Genomic DNA, 16,828 nt, shown 5'->3' with positions numbered 1-16,828 from the left:
ATGACACCATACACGTGCATCTACGACACGACCTCTGAGACTGCTTAATCTCTAAGTGCAAATTACATTCAATTGTTTTACAACCCAAGTACTGGTGAAAGGCAATGTCAATGTTGGCTGAACTTGAGCTGTCCTTCAAGATTTTAGCTACTCAAGCTCACTAAAGACAAATGCAAAAGGCAAAATTAACGCTTTTACCAGGACAGCATTTCTATTTGCACAGCCTAAAACATACCTTGGCATAAATGCAGCTGTCTGACAACCTCATGAAGGGGCAGTATTTATCACATATAGGACACATTATGATGTCTGTAGCTTGACAGACTTCTTTACTGGAAAAATAGAAAAGACAAAAATTAATAGCTTGATTATTACAACAACCTGCACAACGATTTGTCTTAAAATGGATTGATAGGTTTCACCAATATTCAGTTATTTGTTGAACAAATCTGGTCTGTAACTGAAGCCAAGATGTTCATAATTGCACGTATATAATTAATATTTGTTGACTGTCTAAGAGTTTACAGTCATAATTGCAGAGTACAGTTCTTCAGGGACAACCTAGCAGCCTGTCTTTACCATCTCCAGCTTCTCCTTGAGTTAGAGTGAAGGATGAAGAGGGTGAGCATAATTGCAGACAAAGTTCAGTTTGACTTATTCTTGTGACTTGTCTTAAACGTGTAAGACTTTAGAGATGAAGCACTTAGCAGAAAGTGCAGGGGTTTCTTCAAAGGGAAAGGCCTTAAAGAGAGTGAAAATTCCCCACTCTTCTGCTGGCCTGTTTCAAAAGCAATGAAGGGCCCAGCTTTTTCCCTACTTCATGCTGAGCTGCCAATACCATTAGCAACTGGAACTGGGCAAGCATTTCCTCTCATCCCAATTCAGGAGCAAAAAACATAGGAAGTTTGACACTGGGTGCCTTGTGAGAACTAAGCAGTCTTTTCTGATAGTTCATTCAACAGTTCAAAACGAAATAATTAACAACTCATGGGAAGTTCTGTTAAATTATTCATAAAAACCCACAGCTGTAATTTCCTTATAAAAGTTCCCCTGTTACCTGACTTGGCAGTGGTTCAAAGTGGTGACTCCATACAAAAAGACAAACAATCCAATGAAGGCAGCTGGGAAGAGCATCCCTGTGTACCAGCCTAACCAGGCAAAGTACAGTCCAATTTTCTCACCAAAGTACCGCCTGTTTTAAAACACAACACAGCAAATTTACCTGCTAATTAGAATAAATCTGCTTAATTTTGTTCATTTGTAGAAAATAAATATTTCTATCATATCTGAAGAGTAGATTAGAAAGCAGTCAGAATTTCCTGAAGAAAAACCCTTCAACTAGGCTTCTAAATCCACAGTGAGGGATCTGACTCATGAATGAACTTAAAATATGAACTTAAAAATTCACTGACCACAGTTTACAGTTAGATGAGTGGAGACCTCATAAAGGAAACACTGAGTTACTTTTAAAAAGCTAGTTCTTTGTATGTGGGAAATTGATGGTTTGCTTTGCCTTTTGGCCATGTAACTGTACTGCCTAAATAATTGCATTGAAATGAGTTTCGTCCTTAAAACTGGTACAACAGCAAAAATTATTTGAGCCCAGATTATTTCTAAGAAATTAATTAACCAGAGTTTATTCTCCAATACAATTTATTTTCATTTGATTATTTCTTTTCTTAGCTCAGTTCCTGGAAAACTAATTTCATGATTCTACCACAGGTGGAAAGCGAAGTGCAAATAATGTTCATCATCTTGCATTGATTTGAGGAAAGCAGTCTGAATTAATCCTAATTTATTAGATATCTTGCTGAAAAACTAGTAGTAAAGTGGCCAGAAAGCTCCTTTTTGCTATACATTCTTTAGCACTTTTCCTTCCCCTACACACAACCAAACTTCTGTTTATGTGTTAATCAGTACATCAAGCACACAAAAAACCTGCTGAACTCATCAGCATAGGGGCAGGTTCATGTATTGCCCTGTGTCTGATGTCTTGTCCACAGTAGGCTGAGACTTTAGGGGATTATTTGCAAGATTGTTTTAAAGAATGGAGGCAAGATAACATGCTTGTGTTTCAGAGACTGCAAATAACCTAAACTTGCATATCCACCGAATTGGAAAATAGCTGCTATTGAAAACACACTTTCTCACTAATGATAAAACTTCTGATCTACACAGAGACAAATGAAGGGAGTCAGCACTGCTGGCTCCTCTGTGCTACCAGAAAACATTTTTGGCCAAACTTTCACAATGAGAGTGGAAAGACCTATGACGGTTCTAGGGCTGGATGCATTGTAGAAGAGGGCACTTGGTCTGGACTGCACAAAAATAGCAGCTTTCAAATGGTTATTAAAAATTTCCAGTGTGAGAAATATCTATATGGGTTGAGCTCATAGTCTGTTGAATGATACTGACCTCTACGACTATTTTCATTTGAGTTTACCAGCTCTGTATAAGAAGCCAAATATCATCATGTTGGTTTTATTCTTCTGTGTTTCAACAGAGACTCAAATTTACGGGCTTGAGATGATAAACTAATGATAACGTGCTCAATTCTGACAAGGGCAGCAGGTTAACACATTGGAAACTGCTTTTTGAGTACTGACTTTAGAATGTTATTGAAACCTTTGGCCTAATTGTTTTTCTGACACTTAGGATATCAAGCTGTGCCTGCTCCTCTGGAAAAGAAAGCTCACATTGTGAGCTTACTTCTACTGAATATTTATGACTTTTCTCCACATACATAGTTTAAAATAGTGAAATAAACTTGACCTTCATCAAGCTTTATTTCTTCTTTCATTCCCTACACTCAGGGATGAATGCTTCCTCGTTCCAATGCCCTAGCTGACAAATATTCATGACAAAATTCATCTCCTATCCTGTTGAGCTCTTCAGTCTAATGGTGCAAATCATACTATTCTTTTTGATCTAAAGATTGAACAGCTTAATACTAGATGAAGACCCAAGAAAGGTTCAGTGTGTGCGTAAAGAAGAATGGCCATGATGGGGAGCAACCCATCTCTGCAAATTAAGGAAAAGGCATCTGAGCCTGGTTTCAAAAATGAGTGAAGGATGTTGACATTACTTTGATACGTATTGATTTAAATATGGACAAACAGCCTTGATATTCCACTATTGCCCTTTGCAACACAGTTGGTATTCCTGTACTGCTGTAATTTGCATCAGGATCAAGTTAATATTGCATGTCTTTTGGCCCAATAGTTAGAATATTTTTCCTTTTTGTCTCTTCTCAGATACCACTATATTAAGTGCTATAGAAACAAACTATGGCAATAAGAAGGTCTGTGGAGACCTCTGTAGGTGCCATGTTCAGAGCAGTTCCATACTTATTCCAATGTGTAGTTCAGCTAGTCTGGGCTATCATGACCCTTAGGAGGTGTAAATGGTTTAGCTCTACCTTTGTCATTCTTTCCCTTCAATATGCCCCAAATATTTGCACAAAGAACAAGTTCTTTGTTTCTTCTCTGTCACTATATAAAGAACAGAAATTTCATATAGCTTTCCAAAGGGATTATAGTTATCTTTGAGCCAGAGCTCAGCAGCATACATGAAGAATTACAGAGGTTTTTTTCTAGAATGCATCACTGTGCATTACTTATATCTAAATTTCACTCTGCTCATTTGAAGGTCTCTTTGAACTTTTCCAGCATTGATAACATTCATGTATTCTTTTAATTTTGCTAATTTATTACTATCCGATTTTTCAGATTATTAATGAGGAAAGAAAAAAAAATGTTTGATTCTTTGATGGTTCTCCCACATAAAATTTTCTCCACAACTAACCTAAAAAACAAAGACATGAAAAAACCCCCAAGCACGAGATAGAATAATCTATCTCTCCAATTCCTGTATATGCTGTACCATTAAAATAATGATAAAAAAATAATTTTAGCTTCTCAATTGTATGCTAGCCTGTACACTATCACCTCAATACTGCTTTCTGTCTATGCTCTCACCTCATTCCAATGGTAGAACTATGATTTAACTGGGCCAAGATTTCAATCTCAGTATTTATCAATAAGGCATATTTTTGAAAATATAATAATAATAATATAATAATGACAGGGTTAAGCTTCAGCGTCTAATTTCAGACCTATGAAATGTGGTATTGGATTATTCTGTGGTTAATGATCTTCATTATAGAATATTTTGCTTTCAGGATGCCCGGAAGGAAATCATGGATCTAGAAATATACAGGTTTGGGCTCAAGCCAAGAACCTATCTATTTTCATTAACCCTTTTGCAGGTCAGAATGAAATCCTGTACAGAATTTTCTACATCACAGAAACTAGAGCTTTCCAGCAAGTGTTTTGGACATATGAAGCTCCCATGTCAGAAGCAATGGGGTGTAGAGAAAAGCTTGACAGGAAATTGAAAGGGTGTGGTCAGTTTGAGATCAAGACATTTAATGTAAACATGGAGCAAAATTCAAGTTACTGAGGCATTAGTTTTGTTTTCAGATTCATTTTAGTAGCTTTACAATCACTTAAAAAATATAGTTTTCTCCCTCCCTTTTTGTCCTGTGAATAACATGCACAAGCAGCAGCAGGAGCAATTTGTGCACAATCTAGAGGGAAGCAGCTATGCACAGAAGTGTGAAGGAGGTGATCCAAAGCCCCCAGGAATCACTTCAACTGTTTCCATTGATTTACATGGTCCCAGAGCATATAAATATAATAGATTTTGTTTCCTTCCAATTATTATCAGTTCTAAGGATCTTAAATTATACTTGTAAAGTAACTATGGATATTAAATTCCGAGAGAAGTATAATTAAAATCATTGTACTACATCTGTTGATTAATGAGAATGGCTTTGCAAATTATGCCAAGTCTGTTTCTTCATACTGCCGCATGTTTCAAAGCAGAGTGAAAGCAGGATCATGCAATTCCCCTCAAATGTCTTTTTCGCATTTATTTCCAGGGACTATTATCTCCATATCAGCCATCTGATGAGATTAAATGCAATCTGAGATTCACCAAATTGACAGCACAGCAGATGGAAACCTCATTTTAACATCTTAGGAAAATAAAATAGCACAGAAGTATGAAAAATTACACTTACCATTGTGGCAACTTGGTAGAAATATCATATCTAGTAATGTGATAATTATACTATCTGCATCTAATTTACTCCTTAGTCTTTCTAAAACATAATGCCAACTAGAGGCATAAGTTCTGGCCAGATGTCTGGGAAAGAATCAAAATCCATCCACTCCTTTTGTACAGATGACAACACCATACCCTTCAAGCACAACACCACACAGCTGTTGTTACGGGGAAAAAAATGTTACTCCTGCTGTAGAACTGGTGCTAAAGAAAAGCTTCTGTTTAAAGTATGCCTGCTGAGATGCTGCCAAGTGAAATGAACAACTTGCTGGTCTCACTGGTGTTGTCAGTTCTTCAAGAAAAAATCTCCAGCTCAATAGACATGTGAACTGCTGGGAGTGGCAGTAGACATGAAAGATTCATTCATAGATGCTGGATTACTCGCATTTGCTTAGCTCCTGCTGAATTTTCAGAGAATTCAAAGTCTTGGCAGGAGCTAAGGAAATGCGAGTAATCCAGCATCTGTGAAGTGAGAAGAAAAAGGAATTCCCTTCCCTTTCTTGTCACCCCTCCTTCAGTGAATTCATCAAAGCGGAGGATGTGTTCCAGCAGCAAATGGCAAGCCATGCTGGGGCTGTAGCCTTGAACCCTTCTGAGTTTGATGGCTTCCAAGACTCAGCCTGCTGTCAGTGCTCAGGGAATCTCACAACTCCCCCTGCCCCTCTTCTCTTTGGCTAAACACATGCTCTGAACAACGACAGTACACTCATGACCTCAGCTAGTGGGTCTGCTCTTTCAATAGCCTTCTTTTTTTTTTTTTTTTTGTAAAATAGATTTGGAAAAAACTGTTAGATGAAAACCTAAAGCTTCTTAAAAAATGTTAAACTTTAAACCCAGGCTATTCAAGAAGGCTGCTACCAAGGTCCAGAACTTAGAATGTTAGAATGTTTCTAACTTTGCTTGTTCTGTTACTATTTATTGCCATACTTAAAAGCCCCTTTCAGATGCTAGATCAGCAAATTAATCCAAACACCAGATATTGCCTCAACAGCACTTTCACAAACAAGAAATGCTGATGAAGAACAGTAGCCTTGACCACCATGGACAAATGATTAAAAAAAACTACAGAAGATAAGTTGTTTATATGGTGATATTAACATCTTATTGTATACCAGGAAATTAGAAGTAAAAAAACCCTTCAGTATAACTGTTGGCTCCTCCATAAATCAGCAATTTCCATCACATGATTTGACAGAAATTCCATATTTCTAGTTATGAGTGCAATGTATTAAAAAAGAAATAAGAAGCTTTTGGGACTAAATTATGAGGGCTGATACATTACTTTGTAAAGCATTAAAAAAATTACACGGCTCAGTAAAACTTTTTTTTTATTTCTCTGGGAACTTTTTATGGATGGAAATTGAGCACCTTCTGTTTCATGAAATGGATAAGTTTTATATAGCCTTAATTGGTAACACTGTCTATCTTGAGGGCCACCCTCTACAAATCTTTCATCTGGAAACAATTTTGAGAATAAATAAAAGCAAAGATTTCTATTAGTTACAGGACTTATGAAAGGAGAAATTAATATGCTGGACTGATTGCATGCTCTGGATAACCCTTCCTGATAGTCAGTGTATCAATGTCTTTAGTAGTCCCGGTACATCTGAACACTTTATTAATAGGCCATTGTAGCTCAATATTTCTCTCTTAGTAGAAAAAGTCCATTAATGCTCAATAATACTTCTGTCAATATGATCAGTAAAGGCTTTGGCTCTCTCTATATGCACTAAAAACATGTAATCCTCTATTAGTACATTAAAGCCTGTTTGAAAACATTATTTAAAAGGGCTATAAGAATTGGAATCACATCTCAGCTTTCTCAGAGTTTTTTCCTTGCAGGCTACTTCCAAAATGAATACAAATCTGGACAGCGATGACGTAACTGATCTGAGTTGAAGGGCGGTGGCACAGAGAAGACTTCAACCACTAGCGTTGCTGAACACATAGCATACTCCATGACAGTAAGCTCTGCTCTGTGCCATTTGTAAGCATGGAGGAACTTCATCCAGAGCCTGTTCTGTGGTTCCACTTTTGCAAAAAGAAGTTTTAGTCAACGAGAGCCTGTTTTTCGCCAAAGCCATGCTCTGAGGAGGAAGAACTCCTCTAGCAGACAGATATGTAACCAAGTATATCCAGCCTCCACAGATTTCTCTCTTCATTTTTTTCTCTCTTAAATATTTTGTAATCTGTTCATTAGAAGTTATGGTATCAGGAAACTCTAGAAAGAAACTCCCTTCACTCTTGGGCCTTCCTACAAACTCCTCTATAGATATTTCTTTGGATGTAGTGGCACCATGAACTAAATGGAGTCCCATGACCTCAGGATCAGATTTTAAAAATGACATGAATTAATTGAGCTCTTCATGGTTTTGTCAGATGTGAGATAACCTATTCTCAAAGCACCTACAATGTGACAAAGTAAAAGCAGATAAGTCCTACCTTACAAGATCCAGAGGCTGGTATTTATACCACACTCCCCAGGAAGCCCAGCACTCATAGAGCAAGTGTCTGTGGTTTTCTGCCCCATGGGTTTTTATCGAATTCTTACTTCTGTAACTTCCCTAAAATACAAATCTGGACATTAATGAACAACACCAGTAAAAAAAGAATATTTAAGAAATCTCTCTCACTATCAGTATGGATAACACAATTTATGTAAACTCTGTATTTGTACTCTGAAAGCTAAACATGACATTAAAAAAATTATCATCTGACTTCACTAAGATTTGAGATTATTCTTCCTAAGAAATTTACAATAAATGATATTCAAGTCAATGGTGATAAATTGCAGAATCTCAAAAAAAAAAAAACAACCCAAAACAGAACATGATATTTTTTCCCCTCTCAAAATATACTGATTTATCAACACAAATACTTTTTACAGAATAGATCCAGAACAACTCTCCTTACTCATCTCTTTTTACAAGAAAAATTCCCCATTTTTTTCTCAAGGAAAAAGCATTGCTAAACGGGAGGTATGTCAGAGGCAGACACAGAATGTAAGAGAGTAATAACATTAATAAGATTGAGAATAAATGGTTATACAATTAAGGATTAAATTTGTGGAAAATGTCTGTTGAAAAAGAAAAAAAGCCTGAGAAAAATACCTCATGAAGAGGAAATGCAGCTTCATAGGAGCCATTACTGAGCAATCGATTCAGACCTAAGAATCAAAAGTATTCCATTATTTACCAATAGGAGTAGAAAAGCTGCTAGGTAAAAACAAAGCACATTTTCATAATAACTGGCTAAATGAAGATTGAAGTCCATTGACAGTACAAGATACATGTAGAAAAATTATTCTTTTATAGATTTTGATAACTATGATATAATACAAACAAAGACTTGTTCAAATATTAATCAGAATCTACAATTTATTATGCTAGAGGTTTAAAGATTCATTTTCCATATCCACATTTAGTGTAACTTCAGTGAAATTGGAAACCTCACAGCAGGATTGAAGTTTGACCTCATAAAATATGGTCTAAGAAAGCTATTTAGATGAAAGGCTGCATATCTTGGGAGCTGAAAACTTCAGGGGAGATCTTTATGGTTTTAAACTGCAGGCCACTAAAGCAACTGAAACTCTGAATTTCCATATGTTAACAACTTTCTAAAATATGTTCAATTTATGTCTTATGAAAGCTGCTGAACAAACAGAACAGGAAGACAGGCTGCAGCAGTACAAGATCAGAAAACAAACGGGACGTACACCCCACTCACTCAGGCCTTTTCCCTCTTTAATGAGAGCCTTAAGATAAATAATAATGCTTGCTGAGATATGGGTGTTTTTCACTTGGAAACTCACCAAAATAGGATTGCAGAGTTACCAGCAAATGCAAACCAAAATACTGAGATTAATAGCCTGACGGCATTTGAACCCTATTGACCAAGAGGCATAGAGTCTTGATTCCTTTCCTAATTCACAAGGGACCGATAGCAGAAAGAACACAGCAATGAGATGTACTAATTCAATGTGAATACCACTTTCAATCAGTATCTGTCTGGTAGAATATGCTTTCTCCCAATGTCTCCAGCAGAAAAGCAAAATCTGTACAGCCAAGCTGCCCTTTGCTCTACCCAGTGATCACTGCAAGGTTGTATTCATTGTACATACAACACAAGTTGATATGTGAGGGAGATTGGGATCTTGAGGTAGGCAGGGACTGCAAGTGTGTGTACTAGATGCAATGGCTGCTCTGCTTAAGCTATTGCTGCCCTCATCCCTGGGGCTGAAAAAGAAAGAAAAAAGTGACATTCTGGGATAATTCTCGTCCTCTTCGGGAAAGGTGGGGTTTAAACAGCAGGGAAATTAAATAGGCTGCAGATTTTTACTGGGCTTGCCTCTACATTTGTGATGCCACACTCTCTATGTGGTACTCAAGTAGCATGTGCTCTGTATCACAGAAGGCAGCCACTGTTCCGTATTCTATCCCTCTTCTGTCACTGCCTGCTCTCCTAGACCTGCATATGTGCTGCTACAAATGCCCACTCCACTCACTATTTGAAAGTGAAGCCACAGTTATGCACAGCATTTTTTTGCACTTAGGACATCAGTGGTAAATTCCCTTTTGAACTACAGCAACTACAGAGATACAGTACTTTTCATCTCTCTTAGGGATGGACAGGTATCCAGGGAGAAGCCCTATAGGCTGAGACGTACAGCAGCACAAATCTTGCCATCCTTCCAAATACATGTTTATGGAGGAGTAAAAGTTTTCCTGCATGAGTCTATCTGCTTCTCCACTGCTTGTAATATGTTCATATTTCCAGTTTAAATCAGCCTCTTCCCTTGCAGAGGTGATAAATCCCATGTGACGACATATGCCTGTCACAGCCTCCTGAAATTACAGGGAAATGATCACATCTTCCAGGCAAAACCGCTACAACAGCAGTAGGTGAGATGTAAACAGCTCAAAACTGGGGTGATTAAAAAGGAAGAAAAGTAGTCTGTTCTTAGCCCAGGCAGACTTCTCTCTTTTTTTAAACTCATGTTTAAAAGCACATTGTTCAGTACCTACCAATTTTGTTTTTCCCTTCTTCATATTTCACTCTTTGTAAGATATGGTGTACAATTCTACTTCTTGTAGCATTATTGAAGAAAGTATCTTTGTTGTGTATTATGAAGCTGCATGAAAATAAAAAAAAAGGCATCTCAGAAATACATAGTAGCACGTGTAAGGCAAATATTTAGTTACGTTACTTTTTATAGCACACTAAAAATCTACAGTATGTGAAGAAGTACAAGGAGAGTTAAAGACACTAGATTGAGACACTTCACCAGATGAAGTAATGTCAGTAACAGCATTCATTCTCTAACAAAGAATTACATGAAGAAGACTGGAGAAAGATAGAAGATATTTAAGTATTCATCATGATAAGCATAATTTTTAGATAATTCATTGAAAACTACAGAATACTTGCACAAAATTTGCAAAAACATAACATTTGTAAGTTCAGCTGTAGAAATTCACATTTGATTTATATTTCAGGCTTTTTAATTATACTTTACCATTAAGAGTCAGATGGAAACATCTACTTGATAAACCGCTCTTACTGAAAATCAAACACTATGTTAAAAATTGAAAGTATTATATACTCCTATATTTGGTCCTGGAAGCTAAAATAAAATAAAAAATTAGCTTTCAGGGGCTACTTATGCAGTTATGTATGAATGCAGGTTCAACAGTTTAGACAGAATTGTGATGAGTCCAGGAAAATAAAAAAATAAAAAACCCAAACCAAATCAAAACAAAAAAACATTTGGATAGGAGTTAAGGTTGTTTCCCTCCTCTGTGTTGGTGAAGAGCTGCAGAACTGAATATACTGATAAATAAAATGTTAAAGTCATAGACATGTCATAGAGAGATAAACCTGTAGGACAGCACACTAAACAAATCTGACCTTAACAAAGATCTTCTTAATAGGGAGCTTGTCATGGATCTGTATCACCTTCTTTTCTGCACACCATTGGATACACTGCTCAGTTTTACCCTCAGGTAATATTACCCAAAAGAAAATTTACTTTTTCAGAATGAATCTTTATCCATGGGAAATAATCTGTGGCTTTGCACCTCCACAGTAATTTGAAAAAACATAGAAGGAATCCAACTTGTGAACTTTGAGGACTCCACATGATCCCTCTTTATTACCAAAATTCTCTGCTGAATTTTCAATACAATACAATGTGTAAATTCGTTATGTTCCACTTCAAAGGCAAGTAGTAAAAAAAAAATCCCAAAATAAAAGTATAAAAGACAAGTTGCTCCAAGAGCATCAGAACAAAAGAACGTTGGTTTTCTAGAGGTTACTATCTCATGTCTCCTTTTCTGCTACACCCCAGATACTCACAGGTTTTTGTGTCTGCAATCTACTCAGTACTGTATTTCTGGCTTCCTTCCACATCCCTACTATTCCCAAAGTCCTATACATCTCCTACAGTACCTACTGAAACTGATTTGATTTATGCATATTATCCGATCACACTGGTATGTGATTTACCAATGGACTGCTACCAAACAGCAAATTCAATTGGTGTATCACAGCCTTTTCTGTATAGGAAAGTTTCAGGCCACTATTCCATTTCGAGCTGCTGTTACTTGAAAAATATGACTGTGCTTATCTTTCACAGCTACGCCTTTACCAAATTTAGTTAAAAATAACCAGTATGTAAAATAATAAGTATTAGAAGTATTTTGACAAAAAAAAATAGTGTTGTCATGTAAGTCCTAATGCTTAAGGAAATTATACTAAAAAAAACAACCTAAACTCCGAAGCAGGTAGAGCAGCACTGTTTCCAGCTGAAGCTGAGACTCTGTGTTAGGCTATTTCAGTAACAGCAGAAACAAATTAAAAGACAGTAGTAAACCAGAAATGAACAATTACAGATTTTTACACTTTCTTTAATTTTCTTTTACTGACTGACTTTCTAAGATCTTGCCTCCCAGACAGCATTGAATGTTAAAGAACTGTAAAGATAACTTATGAAATCAAAATAGTAATTGTTGTTCTAACTTAGCTATGAGTTCTTGTAGGGTTCAACTGAGAATTGGATCACCTTATCTGCGAAACTGGCAAGGTGGAACCATGTAACACCTTGATCTATTCTCCTTGTGATATAAGGTTATTTTGCTCATCTGTTATCGTGACTATCTCATACTGCAAGTAGAGGTAGCCATTTCAGCAGCTTTTCTGGGGAAGTTGTTTAATAGTTTTATTTCCATGTAGACCCTTCTATTTTCATGAGTCACAAATCCAAAATAAAAGATTATGCAAACTTAAAATCTCTCCAACAAAATAAACAAAAAATTACTTGTTTAAAGAAACATTTAGTCATTTTCATTCATTTGTAAATCATTTGTGTTTGATCTCATGTGGCCAAAAAGAAATAACCAAATGTGGCTGTGAATCAGATGTAAACACTTCAGACAATAACTGCCATGAAGAACTGTGCATATTCCAGAACTAGCAGTCCTAAAACTGTGTGAGTATATGAGCTGCAGAGGTTCTGTCCTGCCCAGTCTGGTGCCAGTAAAAGGCATCTGAGGATAGGAGGAGGAGAGGAGAGGTTTGGAGAGGTTTGGAGAGGAGATGAAGGACTCTCCATGACCAGAGTAGGCCAAGAACGTGTCCTTCAGCGTTTTCCAAGGTTACTCATAAAAACATGGGTGAGAAGAGATGCTAGTGTTCCACAAAGGTCAAAATGGTGTGCCAAAATGAGTCCTCTGGATGTCCTGGCCCTTCCCAAACAATATAATTATTTTGGGATAGAATTGTATGTGATAAATAATAAATAATAACACCCTCAAATAATAATAATCCTCACTTATTTTTGAATGAAAAAATCTTGTGGGTTTTTTTTTTCATTTACTGAACTCAAATACTCAGTATTTTTTGTGAAAATGTCTGTAGAGTAGTCCTACAAATACCAGCATCAGCATAATCAAGGGGGTAGGGACCTCTGGCACAGGAAACAAAAATAGGCAGACATGAGCGAAAGGCACCGAAAGGCTGAGAATATCTCAAGTATCCAACTTGATATGAGAATATCAACTTGATATGAGAATATCAACTTGATATGAGAATATCAAGTGTCCAACATCCCAGTTAGAGGCTGACATAAATTAGGGCAATGCCAGGGAAGTTTCAATTTATCTCAAAAATCAGAGGAATTGTTCTTGTCAGGTGAGAATCAGGCAGCTCAGTGTAGGACCCCCTTTCAACCACTACCCTTTCCTTCCATGGACATTTCTTTCTCAGAAATTTTTGTGCTCCAGGTTGTCTTATTTCTGAATGTCTCTGGTAAATCCATATTCACAGAATAGCCATCAAGGCTATTTCATGGTCTACAGCATCCAATAAAGAATTCAGAGAAAGATTTTCTCAGTCTATGAAGAATCTCACACTTCAAATTTCAGTTCACAGAGGCCAGAGCTGAGGACATTTTCAAACTAGGCGCACGTAAACATTTATCAGACATTACTGAGCTAGAAACTGTATAAGGCAGAGGCTTTCTAGTGAGTTTTTTAACCTTTGTTGCTATAAGATGGAACATTTTACTCAGCCATTCTGTTTCTGCTGCCCTTGTTAGATTTTCAATATGCTCAAGGATTTGAATATTCGTAAGAGCAATACAGCTTGTCTTCAGGCTCAGTAAGGGCTTAGGCTTTATTTATGAGACAGTTCACTGAAGGTTTTTATTGCTTTGTTGCCTCATTTGTAAGATAAAAAATAAGTAAGGATTAATAGACTATAATTTTTATTAGCCATGAAGTTAATATATATGTAGATAAAGCCAGTGATTTGTCTCACAACAGCTATAGCCATTAGCCTGGTCCTGTAAGTCTTATTTGTGTGAGGTGTCCTTACTCAAAAGGAAAATCCCAATGAAGATAATGAGAGTACTTCTGTGAGGAAAGGTGCCACAGCTGAGTCTTAATTAAACTCTCTTTAAAAATGCCAATGTGGAAAAATTGCTCTTACGTTCACACTGTAAGAGGCATGAAGAGTCAGTGAAGGTTAATTGCTTTGAAATTCTATTTGTAGCCTTCTTAATTAGACTCTGAACTGGAAACTTCAAACTATCTTTCCATGGATAACAAAGCACAGCAAACTGTTGACTAAAGAAAGGCCTCAAATTAGTGTAAATTCAACCAAGAACAAATTACCAGTGAATTCCTGTTCATACATTCTCTTTGGTAATTTTGCAGGTTGTACAAACTCCTTAATGGTAAATTTAGCTCTTGAATATTTGAAAACCCATTTGAAAAAAAATGGGTTTACTTTTCAAATTATTTTGGGGAAGCAAAAGGCAGGAAAAGGCTACTTTCTGCTGTACTGGTAAGATACACAAGCCGAAAACTGACCAGTCGTGGTCTGTTTACAAAGCTACAAAGTGAGGATGTATGCATGGACTTACCAATGTGCATCTTTGCTCTATGGGATCCACAGACACTGAAACATTTGATGTCAGACACTTACTGTACCTAAGAGGGTGTTCCAAGAAAATGCCTACTGCTGGAGGCAGTACAAACTAAGAGCACAGATGTTGTCCAAAGTAGTAATCACTGTATGAGTGGTGCATTCTTTAGCACAGGAAAAATGCCCAACTCTGTGTACTCCCAGGTAAATAACTGAAGCTAGTTACCTGTTGTTGACTGAGGCAAGAGCAGGTTTTTAGCTCATTTAACATCAGAGAAAGTAAATCATCAGCTGTAGTAGCAGCAACAAGATAAGCCTGCAGTATTCCAGTGAGAATATTACCACACATTTCTATACTTTATTTGTATGAAAGCGGGTATATTACGAGCACTTGCTCTTTATTTTCATTTTGCTTGACTTTTAACTTAAAATTTTTAACTTAAATTTTTTTTGTTTATCTAAAAGGAAATGTTTATTAATGGTTATTGGGGATTTTTCTTATCATATGCCTAAAACGGGATGAAGAATGTCTTCAGACAGAGTGGCGCTCTCTGTTTCCAATTTGGCACATCACAGCCTCAAAAGTGCCAAAGTAAAATAGAGAGTCATGAAAGTGCTGAACCTCTCTTCCATCTTCCTCTGCCCATTCCCCCAGACCAGTCTTCTCCAGATGACTTCTTAATTTAAATTGGTTCATTCAGAAATATTCATCTGAGATAGAATGAATTTAATGTATTTTTCAGGGATGCTGTGTTTCATTTCATTTATCAGGCAATTAAAACTTCCAGAATCAGAGAGAATTTAAAAAACCCATTGCAGGGCAATGTTTGGTAGCACAAAGATTTGTTTGAGAGCAGGGTTTACAGAACTGTGATTCCCCATTTATAAAAAGCCATTTATCAACATACAGTTTTTAAACTGTAGATGTATTTAAAAACAAGAATGACCACCTTGGTTCAAAATAAGTAAGTGTCCATGCAGTCCTGTGCCTTGTCTCTAATTGCAGCAGCCCCCTGATCCATCCATGATTTTGGGGTGAGGTAGCTCAGGGGAATATGGGCATAGATCATCTTGGTAGAGATGGGATTTTTTAAGATCAGTTTGAAAATCAGAGAAAGCTTAAAAAGTAACTCCACCCTGAGAGACACATATCTTGGAAATGTGAAAAAGATACAGAACGAGGCCCTCATGTACCACAAGAGGACATAGTACAAATGAGAATCACTCCATTAATCTCTGGTAAACAGGGTCATTTTTTGTTTAATTAATCCAAGTACTATATTAGTCCTCCTAATTGTGTAAATTTTTAATCTGATTTTCATTAAGCAATAAATATTTAAGTGATTTATTGAATTATATATTAAACTAATACTTAACCAGAGAGTTTATTGCCTTCAAAAGAAATCTCTAAACAGCAATTAAAAGTATTTTCCTAGCTAACATACAGCTACCTAAGAAATTGCAGCTAATTGCTACTGTTACTATTCCCAATTGACTAGCAGCTCACTACATAAAATAACTAAGATGTAGTAGAAAAACATCTAATCATGTCTGAGGGAAAACATTTTTCACATATCGTGCATTCTTGTAATTGATAATTTTCGGAATAAATGCTTTGCTATAAATAAAATCTTTTCCAAGTTGTGGCTGCAGGAAAGAGACACTACTTAGAAGTCTACCCCAAAAATTATCATTTTGTATTCCACACAATTAAATAAAAAAAAAAGTCGTGTAGAACTTCCTTCCTCCAAAAAGAGATTTCCTATTACTTAAGAAATAAGATGAATTTTGGTTTTCTATTGTACTGACAGTTTTGGGATATACCCTATAAGTCATGCCATAATCGCTGTGAAAGAAAACCTGAAGCCATGCTGCAAAACATATTTAGGCACATCTCACAAATGTCATTCTTGTATTTTCTTCTTTGTCTGTTTTCAAGGGAGGATGGACAACTAGCTCTTAAAACAAACAATTCTTTTCAGAAAGCTAGCCTTTCTCCACATTGGGCCTTTTTCCATCTGAATGAGAAAGAAAAACGCAAGAAAAAAAAAGACGATCGTATCAAGACCTACTAAAACTGCCCGTGCTCCTTACACATCAGTACTTAAAAAATATTAGTTCCTATTGAAAAAAGGACTGATCAACCATTGTTGGGTTTACTCTTAACTATTTTCCTCCCTAGACACTGAATTGTAAGTATTGTCAGTCATCTGTCTTTCCATGCTTTTAAAAGCAGCTATCATAAATGAAGACTGTACTCAGACCATGTGATAAACAT

The 16,828-nt window shown here is 36.5% G+C and overlaps 1 protein-coding gene across 8 annotated transcripts in view; it reads right to left on the bottom strand.

Moving 5' to 3' along the window:
- The window catches only part of ANO4 (anoctamin 4), a 119,465-nt gene that overhangs the window by 44,966 nt on the left and 57,671 nt on the right, over window positions 1–16,828 (bottom strand). For all 8 annotated transcript variants that reach the window (XM_032688342.1, XM_032688343.1, XM_032688344.1 and 5 more), the window contains 5 exons: window positions 10,152–10,258; window positions 8,238–8,293; window positions 7,570–7,691; window positions 1,058–1,192; window positions 236–332 (listed from right to left, as the gene is read on the bottom strand). In XM_032688342.1, coding sequence (XP_032544233.1) covers window positions 236–332; window positions 1,058–1,192; window positions 7,570–7,691; window positions 8,238–8,293; window positions 10,152–10,258 — 517 coding nt within the window. The remainder of the gene's footprint in view (window positions 1–235; window positions 333–1,057; window positions 1,193–7,569; window positions 7,692–8,237; window positions 8,294–10,151; window positions 10,259–16,828) is intronic.

This window comes from Chiroxiphia lanceolata, chromosome 5 (assembly GCF_009829145.1).
Source record: "Chiroxiphia lanceolata isolate bChiLan1 chromosome 5, bChiLan1.pri, whole genome shotgun sequence".
Classification (NCBI taxonomy): Eukaryota; Metazoa; Chordata; class Aves; order Passeriformes; family Pipridae; genus Chiroxiphia; species Chiroxiphia lanceolata.
This window is presented reverse-complemented; position numbering and strand designations above follow the sequence as displayed.